The 20,199-nt window shown below is 40.7% G+C and overlaps 2 protein-coding genes across 2 annotated transcripts; one reads left to right on the plus strand and one right to left on the minus strand.

Annotated features, from left to right (window-relative positions):
• Positions 1 to 5,310: 5,310 nt before the first annotated feature.
• On the minus strand, positions 5,311 to 8,085 carry atp5pd (ATP synthase peripheral stalk subunit d). Its single transcript, XM_012839704.2, has 6 exons — positions 7,983 to 8,085; positions 7,094 to 7,225; positions 6,809 to 6,905; positions 6,611 to 6,682; positions 6,215 to 6,277; positions 5,311 to 5,557 (listed from the first exon to the last, which is right to left on the minus strand). Exons 2-6 carry the CDS (start codon positions 7,213 to 7,215, stop codon positions 5,426 to 5,428), a joined length of 486 nt encoding a protein of 161 aa, XP_012695158.1. The 5' UTR covers positions 7,216 to 7,225; positions 7,983 to 8,085; the 3' UTR covers positions 5,311 to 5,425.
• Positions 8,086 to 12,190: 4,105 nt separating this feature from the next.
• Positions 12,191 to 15,991, plus strand: LOC105910955 (BTB/POZ domain-containing protein KCTD2-like). Its single transcript, XM_012839719.3, has 6 exons — positions 12,191 to 12,504; positions 12,696 to 12,804; positions 13,104 to 13,195; positions 13,764 to 13,859; positions 14,026 to 14,151; positions 14,405 to 15,991. The coding sequence occupies exons 1-6, from the start codon at positions 12,274 to 12,276 to the stop codon at positions 14,432 to 14,434; spliced, it is 684 nt and encodes a 227-aa protein (XP_012695173.2). The 5' UTR covers positions 12,191 to 12,273; the 3' UTR covers positions 14,435 to 15,991.
• The last annotated feature ends 4,208 nt before the right edge of the window (positions 15,992 to 20,199 follow it).

Below are 20,199 nucleotides of genomic sequence, written 5' to 3' on the forward strand. Positions count from 1 at the left end.
TCCGGCAAACACATGCTAAACAACTCCAAATATTCCACAGGTCCATAGAGTGAGGAAGGAGATTTTAATTTATGGCACACAATGGTGTGCATGTCAGATTGCTATTTATGGCAGCCAATGTTATTCGTGGCACCGTCCACCTTTATGGGAAGTAAATCTATCCCTAAACATCAAGCCCACCAACACAGAAAAACACACACAGCATCTTGAACTCTGTACTCCATTTGCTGATTTCCGTGTTGTAAATATTTATGGCCTGTGAGATATTGTGCAGAGTAGTAATGCTGAACAACGTAAGAACGTCATAAAAAATATTTTCTTCAGGTTTACAATCACAGAAAATTGTTCAGGGGGTTTAGTCCAGGTTAGCACGCGCGTGATATGGGAGGCTGAGAGCGTGAAAGAGGATCACAGAGAAAACAGTTAGAGGACATAACCATTTGGGCATTTGGACTCTTGTGCAACTGGGCATAGGCATGGCACCTAAAATAACCACACACATGTGCCTTCTGGTTGGCGTGTGTGTGTGTGTGTGTGTGCGTGTGTGTGTGTGTGCGTGTGTGTGTGTGTGTGTGTATGTGAGGGGTGGGGTGTTACTCAGATGTCAAATGTGCTGACAATGAGATTCCCTCTCACACAGCTATGTTAGTAATGTGAAGCTGTTGAACAACCCAAGGCCTCACTCCCCTGTTTCCTAAACCCTGCAGAAGGAGCAGTTTGACTTTGAGTGGTGGTGTTGGTGGGGTGGTGGTACAGCAGTGTTGGGGTACTGTCATTTAAGCGAGGATCCACCCACTTAAAGATGATTGAAAAGGCTCAGAATTATTTTTTTTATAATAATTCTTATTATTATTTGAGGTGAGTTTAGTCTCAGAATAAAGCAACCATTACTGAAAAATATGTAATGACCACCCCAAGAAATCTGAATTTAAGGAACTGTAAATGAGGTTTGATCCGGCACATATTTAACTAATTTCAAGTTGGCCTAAGTGTTTAGGAAAATTATAATCAGTCATCAATGATTTCCTGTTTCACTGGGGTAAATAAAATGAGGTGACACAGGGCCCAAATCCCTTAGTCATTCATCACCATGGGGAAGATAAAAGAGCATTCTATTGCAATAAGGCAAAAGTAGGCTGACTAGCACAAATCAGGAAATGTATACAAGAAAATAGCTGTTTGACTTAATATGTCCATATCAACAGTTATGGCAATCATTAAGAAGTTTAGCAAATTGAAAACTATCGTTAACCAGCGTGGAAAGAGGATGCAAGACTATTTTGTCAGCAGCCTCAGTGAGAAGTAAAAGAAATCTTCGAACACCACAGTTTCAAAACTAACTAACTGTTTGGAAGCTATGCCTATCTTTTCATCATAAGCAATAGCACTTGGAGTTAGCCGCATGCCACTGGTACTTTAACTAGGACAGGGTGCTGTGAATGTGAGTAATGAAGATGGCTACAGAGAGCACATAATACCAAGTATTAAATATGGTCGAGGATCTGTGATGCTGGGGGGATGTTTCCTTGGCAGTTTTGGGGGGCTGTTTCTCCTCCAAAGGCCTAGGCAGTTTTGTATTCTAGGAAGTACCAGGTGATTTCAAAATCTGGCTCTCTGCCAAGAAGCTAAAACTTGGACAACGATTGTGGATTGACCTCAAGAAGAGATGGCACAAGAGAAAATCCAGGACTTTGCAAGATCTGGATAGATTTTGCATTGAGGAATTGTCGAAAATCCCTTCTTCTTTTTTCTCAAGTCTTATAAAACAGTACAAAAGAAGACTCAGTGCTGTTCCACTGGCAAAAGTGGGTTGCACCAAAATACTAAATAGGGGGGTGCCAATAATTAGACCCATTTTTCGGAATAACTTTTATTTTGTTATCACCTGTGACTTTATCCTTGTGGTAAAGAGCTCTTGTGGAATTTAGATATTTTATTTATTCGCTGAGTAAAGACAACATTTGATACAAATTAAGGGGAATATTTATCAGGTGGAATTTTCACTCATGTTATATAAGGGTGCCAATAGTTCTGGAGGGAACTGTACAGGTTTGTTTAAGGTAAACTATACCAGCTTAATCATACAACGGTACAGTGTAGAATCGATACATGCAGGTTAAAGTGGAATAATAGTAAGATGTTCCAGTAGGCCATAGGCCTACTTCTGCTCCGGATTGAAGCTTCTTTTTAAGGTGCATTTTGCCCCCTAGTGGAGATAGGGACTTAAGACATCACTGAGGACTGAGAAGCCAGAAGACTTTGGAAGAGTTCCACAGCGGACTGCTAATCAAACAAACACGGTACAGTACATACATCACAAATAAGTGATTGTAATGAAAAAAAAAAAAAAATGAAAAATTAGACCCAATGAAAACATCTTCTTGCTGTCATGAATTGACTAATTATTGGCAATTTGTTTTTATAGCGGGTCATAAAGTTGGCTCCACATACATGGGATATTTTTCAGTGTTAACGTTCCCCTTTCTATCAGTGGGTTAAACCAGAGGTCTTCAACCGGGGGTCCGCGACCCCCAGGGGGTCCGCGCAGGTACTGCAGGGGGTCCGCCAAATGATTTCATCTGAAGCATTTTTTCCCTCTTCCAAAAATGTACAACGTCCTAAAGACTACATAAACATAAACAGAACGTAAAAATTGCTTTCTATTACTTAAAAATAATACACAGGCTACCCATGAGTCTTCAGGCGATCATTTGATCATAATGGCAACATGTGCACTTTTAGCTACATTTAGCTATCTGGTGCCAAAAGACGCTACCAGCCATATATAATTGATCGTTTGTAATTTCTCGGAACAAAAGCTCCTCGTCAGACACCACTGATGGTGGTTAAGATGATCTACCTTCAGAGGATGCCAACATGAACAGCCAAAAGCGCAAACGGGAGTAGACAGGTAAATATTCAGAGAATTATCTGAAGTTTGCCTACACCTACAAAGATACCGATGGTGAAGAATTAGCAGTGTGCGTGGTTTGCTCTCAAACGAAACTATGAAACCATCAAAGCTGCAACGACACTCAAAGACAACCCATGCTCACTTGAAAGAAAAAAACATTTAATATTTCCCGTTTAAAATCTTTTGAGGGCCAGCAGACCTTGATGAGACAATCAGCCAAAGTGTGCGAGCTAGCTTTAAAAGCTTCTTATCAAGTTGCATTACGTGTCGCTCAGACCAAACAGCCATACATAATTGCGGAACGTTTAATATTGCCAACAGCTAGTGATATGTGCAAAACAATTTTGGGAAGGATGAGTACGTAAAAAAACTGAAAAGCATCCCAATGCCCGCCCTATTGAATTGAATTGGCAACTGATGTGAGGGCACTATAAATCGCAAAACTCCCGAAGGCAGATTATTTTGCAATACAATTTAATCCACCGATGTGTCAAACGAAGCTCAGCTTTTAGCTTTTTTGTGATTTGTCGACCAAAATGAGATGCAGGAGGAATTTCGATTCTTTAAGCAGCTGCCTGGAGGTAAAAAAAAGTTCAGAGATTTTCAAAGTGATCGACAATTTTTTCCATGAACATGATATACCCTGGCCAAAATGTGTCGCGATGTGCACAGACGGTGCAAGAGCCATGTATGACGCACTGCATGCTTCATAGGGAGAATGTCGTTGCCAAAGACATGAATGATGAATTCTCAAACGTCAGATCTCTCACTAGGTATGAGATATTTCATCCATACTTAAGCTTCTCAAGCTACTCAATTCTTTGTCCCTCCCTAATTGAATATAGAGTGACGACTAACTGTAAGGGAGAACAAATGTCAAAAATAAACAGAATAAATTGAAACTAGTTGTGTGTCACAGATGATTTGTAATTCTGTTCAAACATGTGTAGGGGAGTGTTTGTGTGTGACTGACAGTTCCAAATAAATTATATGAATATCAGGCCCAAATTTGGGGCGGCGGGGGTGGGGGTCCCTGCTCAGCGTCTCTCTCAGCCAAGGGGTCCTTGGGCTGAAAAAGGTTGAAGACCCCTGGGTTAAACTATATGCAGCATGCTGAGCGTGGGAAATTTCAAAAATCAGACGGATGGCTTGTTACAACACGGCTGGGTGAATCATCATCATCTCAGCTCTTCTGATGCTGATGCTTTTGATAACGATGATTATCAGGTGTCGGTCAACAATTCGGAAATTACAGAATTGTCCCTGCATGCATATCTGATGGTGTCGAAAGGCTCTTGCACCAGGCAGTAGACATGGGAACGTGCTTTAATAACCTTAACAGCAGAGACACATACCTTTCCATTAAGTAAAAAAAAAAAACATTCGGTTTTGTGTCTTGGTTCAGTATTTACATTTTCCATGCGATTTCGCAAAATTACCTTACGAGTGGGCTTTCACCAACAGCAAAACAACTTGACAAATGTTTAGCATACTGTTACAATACATCTAACTTTCACTTCAAAACCTGAAGAGTTTCCATTACTGCACAGATCAACTTTGTATTTATGAGGCAAGATAAACTAAAAGCATGAAACCACATAGATATGGGAGGCAGAGTAAGAACTATCTTTGAAGAGATTTGAGCCCCCATCATTGATGTTTCTAAATCATCAGTGAGAGAGACAGAACTAAGTGTTTCTGGGCGTCATGACAACTGGATGTTTGTAAATATGTGTAAATTATTGCCTGGGTAGATAGACACATCCTAAAAGGCTTTCTTTGAGATGTATGTCAAGGGAGAATCTTGCAAGAGTTCTGATGAAAATATGAGGCAAATAGCAGAGAACAGGATGGATCAGTATTACGCCTAGAACCTTCTGGTAAACATAATGGGGCAATTGCTCTGCTTTGTAGTTTAAGTAGTACGGGTTTAATTGATTAACTGCATTTTAGAGTAGATCAAGGTTTTAAACTCGCATGTTGCGAAAGAAGTCAAGTTGCATCTTAAGACCCACGGTATCATAACCACCTGTGGTTTACCTAAAGCTCAGGTTCATATTGATTTCTGTTCTCATCACGAAGTCTCAGAACTGCCACTAGAGGTTTCTGTGCGTCTTGTTTCACCATATGAATATGCATTAAATTGTGAATATGGATTTTCTGGTCGTTTGATTTCATGCAACATTCAAAACACAAGGCACACTCGCTTAGGCTGCTACAATGGAGGTAAATGGCGACAGTGCACGTTAAATACATTTTATTTGTTTAGGAAAAAAAAAAATGTATTGTATTAATGGCCGATAAAGGCCTTTTAACAATAGCATGTTGATATCTGCGCGGATCCAATTTTGTTTATTAATAATTCTGGGGGGAAAAAACAAGACCAAATGCATGTGTGATTTCCAAATGTTTTACTCATTGTGACACGTCACAAATTCCTGAAACAGAACAGGTGTATACACAGACAGGACTATACAATCTCATCAGAGGGGTGTGGATAGTTCTAACAAGTTACAGTTCAGCAATTGGCTTGTGTGGCCAGTATGGATACTTCTCCTTGTCCAACTTAGTCTCGGGGAAGGTATGGTTGAGGTCATCTATGGTCATCTGGTCAAATGGAATCATGTTGTTGAATTTCTCCAGCTGCGGTGGAAGAAGAGAGTGTGACTGGGGCCCATGTTGGTAATACAGAAGTCATGTCATGGCAGAGTACCAGAGCACAATATCCCCTATAAGACCTACTCATATGAATTAGATTAGATACAGTTCTGACTCCAGCACGAGGGGAAGATTGTGTCTTCATTTTACTTATCATTCAAATGTAACTGACCTTTGCAGGAGGCCGAAGCGAAAACACTGCTAACCCCTCACCTAATACTATTCATAATCTATCTGTTTAAAAGCTCAGCATCCTTGCAGCAGCTCTGCTTTAAATGAGGGGGAAGACACTTCCAAACCATGTCAGAATGCATGTTATTTCTTTCCAAATCCCCACTCTGGCCATCTTAACCTTGACCTGAACTTGAGACAGTTCAAAGATTCTCCTCTTCTGCCTCACTATAATATGCCAACCACGCTTGACCATTGAAGAATAACTCTTTCAGTGGAAATACTCCTGTAACTCAAACAGTTGTAAAACTCTTAATAGCCCTAATGATTGTACAGGTCTTTAAGAGCAGCATGTTCCTGACAGAGGGCACTAGTGGGTGTCAAATGTCACCTATTCAACGCACACTCACACACACACACACACCACAAAGCTTAAGACCATTGTCCAATAATCTAAAAGAAAATACTTACCTCGGTTTGATAATGAGCTATACGAGCTTTAGATGCCTGGACATATTCGAGTGCTTGTTTGTTCTGCAGAGGGGGAAGAGAGAAACATGAAAAACACAAAAATCTGGCTTGCTGACCTTCAAGCAAAACTACCAACAAATTACAAGATTTTTTTTCTGCTACAGTAACCAATTTTCATGGATCCACCATAAGGGCTATTACATAATCAACATATGACACACTGTTGTAAAGGAATTTGAATACATTTATAGCTGAATGCAACCATGCTCCCTATTTGCAACATTTGATTCATGTCTTGCTGAAACCCATAAAACAGCAACAAATGCTTCAGTCACCGTACACAAATGGAACATTATGCTGCACATGGATGGAACCATTAGCAAGCGCAATACTTACAGACTCTTGCTCCTGTGCATCAATCTTCGCTGTCACGGTGTCAGCTGCCTCAGGGATAGTCAGAGCAGAAAACTGAAGGAGTGGAAAGAAGAGAGGGAGAAACAATGTTAACCAAATGCTGCATACACTATGGAAGGACAAATTCAGTAACAAGAATCTGACCATTTGTTCTACGAGTGTTTTCCATAAAAGGCTCACCTTCTTCTCAAAGTCATCCACCATGCCAGCTTTAGCCACTGCAGACTTGTAGTAGGCCCAGTCAATAACAACAGGCTTCTCTGGCAGGGAGGTCAGTCTTCATAATAAAAAAATATTGTGTGAAGAAAGCGCATCAACAAACCATTGACACTCAATTGATGACCTTTGTCAATCCCAAGGACCATATGTATGTAGACAAAACTGAAATTTCCAGTCATCAAAACATAATTTTAAATTACCAATAGATAATATTTATCAGTTCCTAGTAATGTCTCATAGACTTACTTTGCACCGATGGCGTCACTGCGTGTTTTGAGTGCGTTGAACATGGCCCTCTGGTTGGGTGGCACCCTTTCGGCAAAGGCCAGCCAGTCAATGGCCTTCAATGCAGCGCGTCGACCTGCCATATTCTTTAACCTTACAAGATCAAATTAAAAGGTATTAAAACACACCTCTACACTTCGTTAGCATTATACTACAATAGTTGTCTTTCTATGACAACACTTGTCTGGGTTATAAAACTTTCTGTACACAGTATGGCTAACTCATTCAGACGCGCAGTGTTTCAAATGACAAACTGGATAACTTACGTGCAGCTACATATAGCCGAAAGTATTACGTTATTACGTCGTGAAATAGTAAATATGCACCATTTTCCATATCTCAGTAACAAGGTCACCTGCACTGGCAACGTATGCTCTATACTGAAGCTTCATTACGTCAATAGTCGTCCAGCCAGCTAACATTGCTTGACTGTTGTTAGGACGAGCACAAAATAGCTCGCTGGCTAGATAGCAAGCTCTGTGAGTTTTGGATTAATTTAAAAGGAAGGATTCATTGTTTTTTAGGAGAACACATCGATTTATCTTTAAACGACATTGTATCAATGTCTTTGTGAATACTATGTACAGACAAGCCAAAATAGTGACCTAAAAGATCGTCTTGACACCTGGTAACGTTACTAATCTGAGGCTAACTATCCTAGTAGTTAGCAAATGATAGCGTTAGCTAACGTTATTCAAAGCAAGGTCAGAAGCTGGCACTGGCCAAAATCAAACCTCTCATAAAGCCACTAGCAATAAAGAATCAACAAACTTTGATGCAAGAGTGCATCACAACTCCTGGTGAATATCATTGAATAACTATAACATTAAAAGCAGCGTTTAGGACTTACTTTTGCACAGATCCAGCCGCAGCAATGACAGAAGCGTGATGGCTGACAGGAAACGGAAGTGATATCAGGACCGAACTCGGGTCCTGATTGGCCGCCTTGCCTTGGAGTTTGATTTGATAGCTTCATCTAGCGCAACATTCAATCTGAAAACGGTGAGCACCGTTTACTATGGTACTATGAGACGGTGTGCAATGGGATTTGAGGTACTTTTTCTCTCGTTTAGTGGGTGTGTCAGAGGTGTTACCCAATCAGCAGCTACATGTATAAAACCCACCGTATCAAAAAGGCATCACATAATGTTAACCAACGAGTGAATAGAAATATTTACTGGTTGATTTAAAGGTATTTTTTTTTGCCAGACAGGTAACAAGTGATATGACTTCGGATATCATATTATGTCAAAGTGAAATGCATTTTCATTGGTCCAAAGCGTTCATCTCCTTTGAGCCCCTGCTTGGAAATAGTAACATAATGTCAACCAGTGTGTATATAATCAATGTTCCCTGGTTGATTTAAAGGTGTTTCATTGTTATGGGCCTTGGGTTTTTACTTGGACATGGTCAAGTAATTTAAACCCATGCATATAAACAAGGCAACACATACATGGTTACAAAAAAATGGACACAAATCCTTTTTTTTCTTCCAGATTTCATATTCTATTATGCTTTCATATTACTTTCATATGGAATATTCTTCCATGTTCACTTGTGCATTGGGAGAATGAATTCAATATTTTGTTCATCTACAGAATAATAAGCTATAGGAAAGTGAGCATGGATAAACTATATCTCACAAAATGTACAGAAAAAGTTTTCGTTAGTGCGAAACAAAAACCAAAGTGCTGAAGCAAAAGTTAAGCCTTGGTAATCGAAGAACTTTTACGCCTAGGCTACACCAAGCGCGGACATTATGCCCTGCGGACGTAGTGTGGACACTAGCAGAGTTCTAAAACCATTCACTTTACAGTAATGATGAAGTTACAGTTTTTCTCGATTGCTTAAACACAATTTTGACTGCTTTGTTTTGTTTTTCAATACACCTCACACAATTAGCACAACCACACACCCAATGAGCCAAACACCTCAGATCCATTGCAAAATGAAACACTCTTGTAAAAACTATACACTAATTTAACAAAACCATATTTTGTTACCATATGAAACACACACGTTGCATATGACTGAATTCTGTTTGTATCACTTACACACTGCTGTTATAAACCTAAAACACTTTTAGCAATTCTACTTATCAGTGATTAGAGTAGTGTAAGTGAAGTACACAGAGAAAGTGCAAATATACAATAAATTCAACAAACACCACACAAGACCAATGCTGCAGACTGATGAAAATATTATTGAATCCTCTCCATATACCCAAATCAGTCAACATGTCAACATGGAGAATCACAACAAAACATGTCCCAGTTTTCATGCTTCAGTAGTGTGCATAACACTGTAAGCTCAGCAAATATCAGACAAACGTAAAATGATGTTTCCAGTACAAGTTACAATTCCATTAAAAAAAATCTGAAAAAAACTGAAAATACAGTACAAATAAAATTGTTTCATTTTACCCTGATGTCTTTTTAGGATGTGTGCCAGTGTTGACTGAGAGACCTGATGGACATTACTGTATTGAAAAACGGCATGGTCACCGATAATGTTGGCTTGAATTTCTCTGAGCCTGATAGCATTATTTGCCAAAACCATGTTTATGATCTCTCGATCTTGTTCTTGCGTGAATACGGGCCCCCATCCTCCTTTCAAGTTTATTTGATAAATTTGGTCTTCTTCTTCTTTGAGCACGTTATCCTCCTGCTTCAGGTCTTCCTCTTCCTCTACATCCACCTCGACCTCAGCCTCTGGCATGGCCTCCGCCTCTTCCCTTTCCTCCTTCTCTTCCTCTGTGGATTCCCCCTCTCACCCTCACTCTTCTTCTTCTGACTCCTTCCATTTTGGTTGAAGACAGATGAACTCATCTGCTGCATTTCTATAGTGCTTAAACCTGTTTGGTGTGTCTACAATTAAGCAATCATGTGTTTGCGCACTTGATGGCTGTGTTTATTTGACAGGCTCATAAGTGTGGTAATTTGACACAGTGTTTTGGAATTGCAAGGAAGTGACCTCTTGATATACTTCTGTGTCTAAAGCATTCAAGTGTGTTTAGTGTTTTGCAAATCACTTGTGTGTATTGTTTTGCAAAAAGTGTGATGTTGACATGTGTTTATAGTGGTGCAAATCTGAGCCGTTGTTTTGCTCCTTGAGTAAAGGTTTTAATAATTGTGTAATACTTATATATTTTAGTGTTTATCCAATCGTAAAAAACTGTAATTGTTAGATATGAAAGAAGTCCCATAATGCAAGCTCATTCTACTTCTGGACCCTTAAACTTCACTTTTGGTTTTCTGTGTTTACAGCAAGGTGTAGTATGTTATTGTGGACACCAGTGTAATCAGTGCATTAAGTCAATATGCTTGAATAAACAAATGTAATGTTTTATGTCGCTTGGTGTAGCACAAGGGTTACAGGCGCAACAGCGTCATTGCAGAAGACTGCGCTGCATTTAAGGTGGAACGTAAAATTCGAAAAGAAGCTGCGAATAAGGAGCTAACTTTAGCCTCGTCCGCTGGTGCTGGTTAGGGTGCTCATTTATACCGATAGGCCTACCACTCGGCTCAAAGATGTGGATATCTGCCATTTTAATGGAAAACAAACGACATCCTATTCGCTCAAGCTCTCCTTGACGCTAGCTTAGATCTTAAATACAAATGTTCAACGCAGGTGAAGGCATTAAACATCACATCACTGAGATACACCGATCTTCAAATCTGGTGTAAAGTGTCTGAAAGGTTCAGAAAAATGTAAACTTCAGTAGACTTCTGTAGTCCTCCCAAGATGATACGCTACTATGCCGACGGTGTGTTCATTTCAAAATAAAAGCAAGCACTGTCTTGAAATGTCACCACTTGCCTATGATGAAAAATAGATTTTAACCATTAATTAGTCCCATCTGTAATTGACAAAGTAAGTAAGGTGCACCACATCACAAAATGAATTGCTCTAAAAACTGCACAGGCTATGCCAATTATTCAGCATTGAACGGCGTGGGCTTTACAACTGAACGCATTATGAGACATGAAGCCATCCTAATACAGTGGGGAAAATAAGTATTTGAACCCCTGCCGATCTCGCAAGTTTGGCCACTTGCAAAGAAATGTGTGATCTATAATTGTAATAGTAGGTGTATTTTAACAGTGAGAAACAGAATATCAACAAAAAAATCCAGAAAACTGCATTTTATAACATTTATGACTTAATTTGCATTTGATGCAGAAAATAAGTATTATATGTTGACAGCAGATAGGCTAGCCTGTTAAATAGGCTACTCGAGTCTTTGCAAGGCAGCAGAGAGCAGGTTAACTAAGGAGCAGGGATTTCAAAGCATTGTCTGTTGAGGGTTAAGAAAAAACGTCAGAATCTCGTCCATTTGAGAGAGAGACAGCATTCACATAACTTTTATTAGGCCTATATTGTTGTTATAATTGTTTTATTGTATTATTAGTCCTGTTATTGTTGCTGATTTTTTGTGTGTTATTTATAAATTAAACGTAATCATACACGGACACCAAGTTATATGGTGTTCCCAACTGTCTGTGGTTTCGGCTATCCTGAGTAACTCTTGGATAGCCTATCGACGGGGGCCTACTGCAGCCTAATATCACTTGTTATCAGCCTGGCACAATTTTGTGTTAGCACCTTTAAACCGACTACAGAAAATTGGTCAAGAACACATTGGTTGACATTACCTGTTAAATTCTGGGCTGGAGTCCAAGGGGTTGGACAAAACAATGAACATTTGTTCAACCTTAGACATCGAGGCATATTCGGGATAGTTGTAACAGTGAGTATAATGTATGTAACAGCCGTGTTACAGGCTGCATACAATGTATTTTGAATGTAAGCATGGAGAGGTAAATTCAAAATCTTTAAAGTATTTGGTGGCACCTGTAAACTGTCATCAAGGTAGCCACCTGCCCTAGAGGGTAGCCCTATATGAGCTAGTCCAAAACTGGCCTGTTACTAGGTTACTGCGAATTGAAAGCCAAACAAAGTTCTTAGGTGGTCAGCTAAAAGCATACACAGTGAAATGAGTCCGTAAAAGAATACCCCTACAGGTGAAATGGCGTCATTGCAGTCGGCTGCACTAAATTAAAGGTGGAACGGAAAATGCGAATAAGGAGCTAACTTCAGCGTCGTCACCAGCGGTGGTTCCAGTAGCCTTCCTCACTGTGATGATCGCCGCACACGGAGGCGTAAAATGCCACGGAATGTCAGTACGTTCAATAGCAGGATATCCCCGCAAAAACAACCCGACTTTGCCGTCAGAACAACCTGGCACACGTTGGGTACGACTTAACGTCGGGGGCACCTTATTCAGCACCACCCGACAGACACTCTGCAGGGACCCGAAATCGTTTCTATTCAGACTGTGCCAAGATTATCCAGATCTGGAATCGGACAAGGTAGGTTGTCTTGATTTTGAGCGCAAAGATGTGCGTGTCCTGGAGACAGTGTCTGGAATTAAACTGATATAACCTGAATTTACATAGAATTTGAACTGAAAACTTCGTGGGGATATGAGATGGAGAAGACCTGAGGATAAAATGGCATTCCAGGCTACCATATTCCTGATACTGTTTGGTTTTTGTTGAAGGATGAGACAGGGGCCTATCTGATTGACAGGGACCCCACCTATTTTGGCCCTGTCTTGAATTACTTGCGACATGGCAAGCTGATCATTAATAAAGACTTGTCAGAAGAGGGTAAGGAAATACCCACTACAGCACATACAATCCACCTCTCTCCTTCCCTCTCTTTCTCTCTCTGTCCCTCCCTCCCTCCCTCTCCCCCTCATGCATGCATAGAGGCTACACACATGCAAATACCTGATGTTACAAACATCAATCACTAAGATAAAAACACATCTTTCTGGTGTAGCCTATACTGACTTGGCTGTTGTAATGTGTAGTGATTATGTGAAAAGCCTGACAGTTGAACTGAAATGATTGTCCTTCGGTAGCTTATTAAGTCATATGAGTAAGAAAAGACCATCGCTGTGCAGGTGTCTTAGAGGAGGCGGAGTTCTATAACATCGCTGCTCTGGTCCGAATGGTGAAGGAGCGGATCCGAGACAATGAGAACAGAACATCACAAGTGAGTGGATGTGTGTGTGTGTGTGTGTGTGTGTGTGTGTGTGTGTGTGTGTGTGTGTGTGTGTGTGTGTGTGAGTGTGTGTGTGTGTGTGTGTGTGTGTGTGTGTGTGTGTGTGTGTGTGTGTGTGTGTGTGTGTGTGTGTAAGTGTGTGTGTGTGTGTGTGTGTGTGTGTGTGTGTGTGTGTGTGTGTGTGTGTGTGTGTGTGTGTGTACGCGCATGCCCACCACTAGATGGAGGTGCTTTTTTCATGCCTTTTAGTTGAGGTAAAATTTAAGTTGTTTTATCTGGCAAATGTGTTTGTTTGTCAATAGGACTGTTATCGCTAGATAATTAATTGCCCAGTTTGCTGGGCTTACTTTGAACACATTACATGATAGCAGAGCTTAGGGGAAGTACTCATGTACTGTATAGCTTATTTACATAATGGCATGTGCTGTGTAGATGCTTAATAGTCAAATGACCCATATTTAAGATAGTTCAAACCACTAAAATATCTATCTTATCCATGATCCATGTTCTTAGTTTCAAAGCTATGCCCTATGGAATGGCGTGAATGTTGTTTTCGAAGGGTCCGGTGAAGCATGTGTACAGAGTCCTTCAGTGTCAGGAGGAGGAACTCACCCAGATGGTCTCCACCATGTCCGACGGATGGAAGTTTGAGCAGGTATGAAGCATCACAGATCCCCTGGGACTAGATTTCTTCCCTCTTGAATTGTATTTCATATTTTAAGACATTATACACAGCATTAAACAACAATCTTCACAAAATGTTCTGAAGAAGATTGTGATTGTTTATTGTTGTTTGTGTTTCCTTCAAATCATATTCACAGCTCATCAGTATCGGGTCGTCTTATAACTATGGTAATGAGGACCAGGCAGAGTTTCTGTGTGTGGTATCTCGGGAGCTCAACAACTCCATCAATGGCGTTGTTGTTGAACCCACAGAGAAAGCCAAGGTGAGTATGCCAGCAGAAAAGTGCTATCTGCCATATTATCTGTTTTGCCTGATTGTTAATAGCAGTAGAATGTCCAGCGGGAGGTTTACAATTCAGCAAATGACGGTTTTAAACTCTGTCAAACTTCTTATTTTTCATGTTTGGATGATGCTGGTTTTACTTTGATTTAATTGATACAGTTTTAGGATGAATTGATATAATTGATGAGGTTGATTTACGCGTTCATAACACACGGTGCTTTCTGCTCTTGCAGATTCTCCAGGAGCGAGGGTCACGGATGTGAGTTCAGTGACATCCACACCTACCCATTTTACCCAGAAGACCTTGCTTCTCTCCCCAGTCTGTCCCTCGACCTTCTCCAGACACAACCAGAGGGACCTGCTGTTTAAGATCTCCAGGGCACAGTTCTCTCTTGTCATATCAACTGCTCCTGGAATGGAAATCCTTGCTGTTGTATTGAAGTTACTTTGTCATCCACAGGAAATCAACACCCCCCTCCCCCCCTCCAAAATACAGCAAAAAATCCACTGTTTGAAAAGAGAGAACAAAACAAAAAAAATGCTCAGCGATAGGTATACTGTATTTGGTTACACTATATATCAACTCACTCACACAGACACTTAAATCATTCAGTATGAATTTAGTACATACTGTAAGAAATCCTTACACAGAGATTTAACAAATCACAATGACAGTGGCTGCCTGATTGCATATGTCCCACTAGTGACCCCTGTGATGGACACGTTCACACGAGAAGATTCTGATGAAGTGTGGAGTTCCACATCACACGACTCCCACTGAGAAAGAATTTGTGTTTGTTACCCAACCCCCCCCCACCCCACCACCCATTTACACAACATGCACAAGAACTTTACTCCAGATCATGTGTCCTTTACGTCTAACTGTATCTTCATGTGGAAGTGGCACACCACAAGGAAGAACAGTCTGCACAATACTATCACAAGTGTGTCATACACAAACCACTTCTTCCCCTGTGTCATCATGGATTCTGTTTCCCAGGAGCAGCAGTATGGTATTCTTTGTAACTTCATCTTGTGTCATATTTAAAAAAAATCTTTTTGGAGTACTAACCAGGAATTGACTCCCTTGCTGTTAACATGAACTTGGCCGCAGTAGTTATAAAGTCAGACAAAGATGCAGAAGAGGTTGGAAATGATTAGTTGAGTCATGGAACCACAGTCTAGTCCTCCTGGCCTACTCTGTGACTGATATCCAGAAGTAAGGGGAATTTAGTGTTTCATACAAAGCAAGGGAAATGCCACTTACTGCTGACTGACTGCACTGAGTACAGCAGATACACCAGACCACTGCACACACACAAAGATCATTGTACAAACAGTACAATTATAGGAAAGCCCGTCAAATGGGCTCCTGTTCTACCCTATTCTCTGAAGACAGACCATTTATTTGTCTTGGCTTGATTTGGGGGCAGAATCTGTGATTTCACCACCCAGAACTCCTGCATTATTTGTAGTTGATCATAAACCTCTATTTTGTATTATTGGGTGGAGCCATTTGTCAAACGTGTTGTGCTCCAGACAAATACTTAATTTGCTGAATGCAAAAAACAAAGTGTGTTAAAAAAAGTGTGTGTAGTTATTTAATTAGCTTTAGTTCATGTGTGGCAGACTTTTCTCGCTGCTCATTGCTTTGCTCGTTGCCAGTTGCCAATGTTGTCAATGAAATGAAGGCGCAATATCTCATATCTTTGTGAAAGTTAAGATCTTCATTTAACTCAAGAACATAAACAATTTACTTCTACTAATTTGAACTACTGCACTATGATGAAATAAAAGTCTGTGAGAGGTGTGGTACTGAATGGGCTCTGTGCGTTAATCCAGACTGAAGAAATGATGACTCATGGACAAATCAGTCCAGTGAGTTCTCCGTCGACTGGGATTGCCACGACAATCTCTTTCCTGACGAACAATAAATGTCAGCCTGGTGTTTGCCAAAGGTGAAGAAAAGTATTTTAACCAGATTATTTACTGGAAGAGACAGGAAGTAGGCTGTAGCTTGCATCACAATGCCATGTCAAAACTTAGGAAGGGGCACTGACAACTTTGTACCATCACATGGAAAACAATTACAGACCGTATACTTAATGATGTTGAGTTGTTATCTGATGTAGCTTTGAAAATCTTAAAAAATGTTCACTTTTATGCTTGAAACATTTAGAGGCAATTACTTGTCAGGTGGAATATTCCACAACACTTTGAATTCATAGGCTATTGTTAAAGGTATTTTAAAGGTAATTTAAAGGTAGGGTAGGCAATGTAGGAGAAACCAGCAAGAGGGAACTAGATTTTTGAAAGTATACAACCAAAAGATTCCCATCCCCTTCCCTCAGGCTAACCTCCAAAGCCTCCTCAAAAATACATGAACGTGCACTACCTGACTACTGCTGGAGGAGTCCATGAGAGAGAGAGTTCAGTGGGGAGAGGCGCGCAGGTCATCGCTAACCCTATCCAACTACCTCATGTCTCCTTCTCATTCTACACTACAACTACACTACACTACAAAACCACTCAAATAAGCTACATCTCCACATTTGTAAAACATCCTGTTCAGAGCCAATTTATAGACTATAGATAAATACCACAAGACAAACATCCTTTTTCCACAATACATAAGGTTGACATTGACTACACAGTTCAGGAAGATAACTCCCTCATAGATTCCCCCAAAAACCAAACAAACCAGATAATTACCTCTCCGACTGAAATACAGCGACCATGGCATCACTTTTCAGGCCCTTCAACTCCCTCTGTTGTCGTCGCCATTACCTCCTGACCTATGTGCTTCTACGTTTGTGTGACAAAGTTTGTGTGACACAGTTTGTGTCAGAGTTTGTGTCACAGAGTTTGTGTTTGTTAACCATGGAGACCTTTTGGTACACAGCCCTTGAACTATTGTGGCAAGGATTCCCCACCGGAGACCCTAACCAATTTTCATCAAGGCTCTGGTCGCACCCTCGTCATCTAGCAAGCTACAGAAAATGATATCCCTGCAATAAGGTATAGACACTGACCTTTCATATCTACTGTACACGGTGCTTGTCCATGGCGACTGCTGACAGCACAGCAGTCTGCTCTCAGCTTCCCAATAAGTTATCTCTCTATTCTATATGCATTCTGCATACTTTCTTTGGGCTCAGAAAGGTGCTATAGAGATACAATTGATTGTTATTGTTGAAAAGCTGGACCGAATGAAATGATAGGATGAGGTTTTTACAGCCCGGTGACTGCCACAGATTTCCTTTTTATAGTCAGTGCATTTAATGTATTCATTACTGTCGAAGACATAAAGAGAGTATCAGGAAATATAACAAAAATGCTTCTGAAATACATTGCCTACACTAGCTTTAAGCTAAACTTAAAAAAAAATAATGCATTCAACAAAATATGCTTTTAGGACAGGAGGGATGACTAGATGTGGCAAGTCAGCAGTGTTTCTTATTGTTCTAAATGTTCCAAAGGGTTTAACTCGTAATATTGTAATGTACTGGGGCTGGGCAAGTGGAACTTCCGGCAGAGAGACTTGTGTAGATAGAGTTGTATAGCCTCCCAGTATGCATCGGGTGCTGTGTTGTGTTGTGTTGTTGTTTAGCCTATTGTGTCCAGTGAGAGTGTATGTGTCTGATGTGAGCATGTGCAACTGTAATCATTTTGTCTATGTTTATGCTGTTTAATGCCCTGTGCTAGTTTAATGTTATCTGTCCACCGTCAGTGTAAAGTATCATTATCACGTAAGACTTGCTCTCCTGTAGTGCCGTTGTGTCATGAGTTCTTTGCTGTGAGTGAAGAAACAGTCAGTGCGAGTCAAGAAACAGGTTTCACATGGTTTCACCCGCACCCCTGATTAGACAATGGAACAGTCTAAGTCTAAGTATCCTAAACAGAAGAAGGGGTGTCAGCCAATAGCCCCGACCCTACATGAATATGTATCAGGCAGCTACTCTCATATGGGAACTGAGACAATTCTGGTTCACAGGCGATGTTGTCGATTAGTCGATCTAGCTGTGAACAAATGTTAAGATGATCAAAGCTGTCTCGATTTCTTGGTACGTGTTTCACACGAGGGGTGGGAGTATAAAGAATATTATGACGCTCTGACATGACCTGAGATTAAAAGGTTGTGAAAACACTCATTCCATCACACCTCCTGCTATCCCTGGGACACAGTATTCCAGACGGCAGGACACTTAACTAGAGACCCTTACATTCCAACCTGTCTAATTAAAAGATATATAGATACAAATGAATATGGGATTAATTGGATTACTGATTACTATTCATTCTGATCTTTAATCCTGATTAACTGATTAACTCCTTCAATGAGCAGCAGGGGCTTTTAAAGCAACGCAAGGGCAGTGGATGAACAGACATGGTGTTGAGATGATGAAGACTCACGATGTCCTCCCATCTCCACAGAACCTCAGTCAGTGTGTGTGTGAACACGGAGGCTGCGTTTGCTGTGTTTGGGTGTTTGCTCATTAAAACATATTTATGTGTGGGTATGAAACCAGCCTGACCTATGGGGACATAATCGGGGTTTTAAAATAATTTGCGTGTTTATTGTTTGAGAATAAGCGACTTGAGGTTAACTTTTTGCCAGTTAATGATAGGGGCAGTGGAATGTTTTTAGTACGAGAGGGGACACCAGGCACATACAAACAGGACATTTTTTACATTTAGTTATTTAGCAGACGCTTTTATCCAAAGCGACTTACAAGGATGTATACACATTTTACATTTTGAATATGCAATTGAGGACGCATTAAAGGAAGAAGCAGGACTGCTAGTGGAAGTATGCGTAACTGGTAGTGGAAGCGAGGGAATGAGTTTGGCAAGCACACACAAGATCAGAGGAAATAGGTGTTAGAGGCTTTGTAGCTGAATCAATCACAACACTTTTGCTGGATTTTGGTTTTCAGAGGATGCTCACTCAAAGGAGCTTTAAAGAAGTTGTCTGAGGCTGCTGAAAAAGTGAGCTAGTGGTATTGGCTGAAGCGCTCGCAGACTACTCGGGGAATCGTGAGTACTCGTGAATTAACCTTAAAATAAAAAATGTGTGAAATCTTGTTGAGGTGTTGTGGGCCTAACACAGAGAAGGAAGATGCCTCCTCGAAAACCCCCAGTGAAATGCTCATGAAGGCAGCTTTGTTGTTATTGTTGTATCCTGCTGCTCAGGTTGTATGGTGGGCTATAGACAGTCATGGACGGATTAAGAAACCACGGGCCCCTGGGCCTGGGCATGTTAAAGGCACAAGTACACTCAATTAAAGCCATTAGCAAATGAATAAAATACACCTTTTTCAACCACAAATAAGAGATACATAACAGCGACTTCACGCAGAGGCTCTGGCTTAGGGGCCCCTTGAGCTCATGGGCCCCCTGAGCTCATGGGCCCCTGGGCCCAGTAGGCCCGTTCGTTAATCCATCCCTGTGTAGACAGTGGATGTTGTACTGTGAAGGAGGGCCTTTACGGATCCCTAGTGCAATATGTTATTGTATCCTGCTGCTCAGGATCAACCGTTGGGCAATTGCTATATTGGTAAGGTTAGGTTGTTAGGTATGAGCACTTTGCATGTGACAGTGAGAGGATTGGCCACTGTGGGAAGTCCCCAACCAATAGCACAAGGAATGTAACATCTTTTCCTGTATAAAAAAAAAGCATTCAGCTGGAGGTTTATTTACAAATGTGTAAGCATACCAAGAATTAATATCTGTATATCTGAACTTCTATCAATGTTTATCTATATACATATTTATAAAAAATAACCTATATGTAAAGGTGCCCTCAAATTGAGATTAAAACTGTAATATTACTTGACCCTTTCAGTGTGTGATGGAGGAAAACGACGCAGAACGTCAAGCTAGAGTCAAAGCTTCTCCATGTCACTTGCAGATGTCAACTTGAGATAGGATATAGGAGAAAAGCGGTGATTTACGCAACCTTCGAAGAAGTTTGGCTGTTGCCTGACAGGGTATGTACCCCTACATTTACCAGTACCATATACTTTAT

This window comes from Clupea harengus, chromosome 1, assembly GCF_900700415.2.
Source record: "Clupea harengus chromosome 1, Ch_v2.0.2, whole genome shotgun sequence".
Lineage (NCBI taxonomy): Eukaryota > Metazoa > Chordata > Actinopteri > Clupeiformes > Clupeidae > Clupea > Clupea harengus.

Bases quoted from the DNA above. Each gene is read 5' to 3' on its own strand.
- LOC105910955 (XM_012839719.3), top strand. From the start codon at position 12,274: ATGATCGCCGCACACGGAGGCGTAAAATGCCACGGAATGTCAGTACGT. The intron at 12,505-12,695 runs GTAGGTTGTCTT...TTTTTGTTGAAG, and splicing joins CAGATCTGGAATCGGACAAG to GATGAGACAGGGGCCTATCT. The intron at 14,152-14,404 runs GTGAGTATGCCA...CTGCTCTTGCAG, and splicing joins AACCCACAGAGAAAGCCAAG to ATTCTCCAGGAGCGAGGGTC.
- atp5pd (XM_012839704.2), bottom strand. From the start codon at position 7,215: ATGGCAGGTCGACGCGCTGCATTGAAGGCCATTGACTGGCTGGCCTTT. The intron at 6,278-6,610 runs GTAAGTATTGCG...CCCCCTCTGCAG, and splicing joins ATGCACAGGAGCAAGAGTCT to AACAAACAAGCACTCGAATA. The intron at 5,558-6,214 runs GTAAGTATTTTC...CTTCCACCGCAG, and splicing joins TAGCTCATTATCAAACCGAG to CTGGAGAAATTCAACAACAT.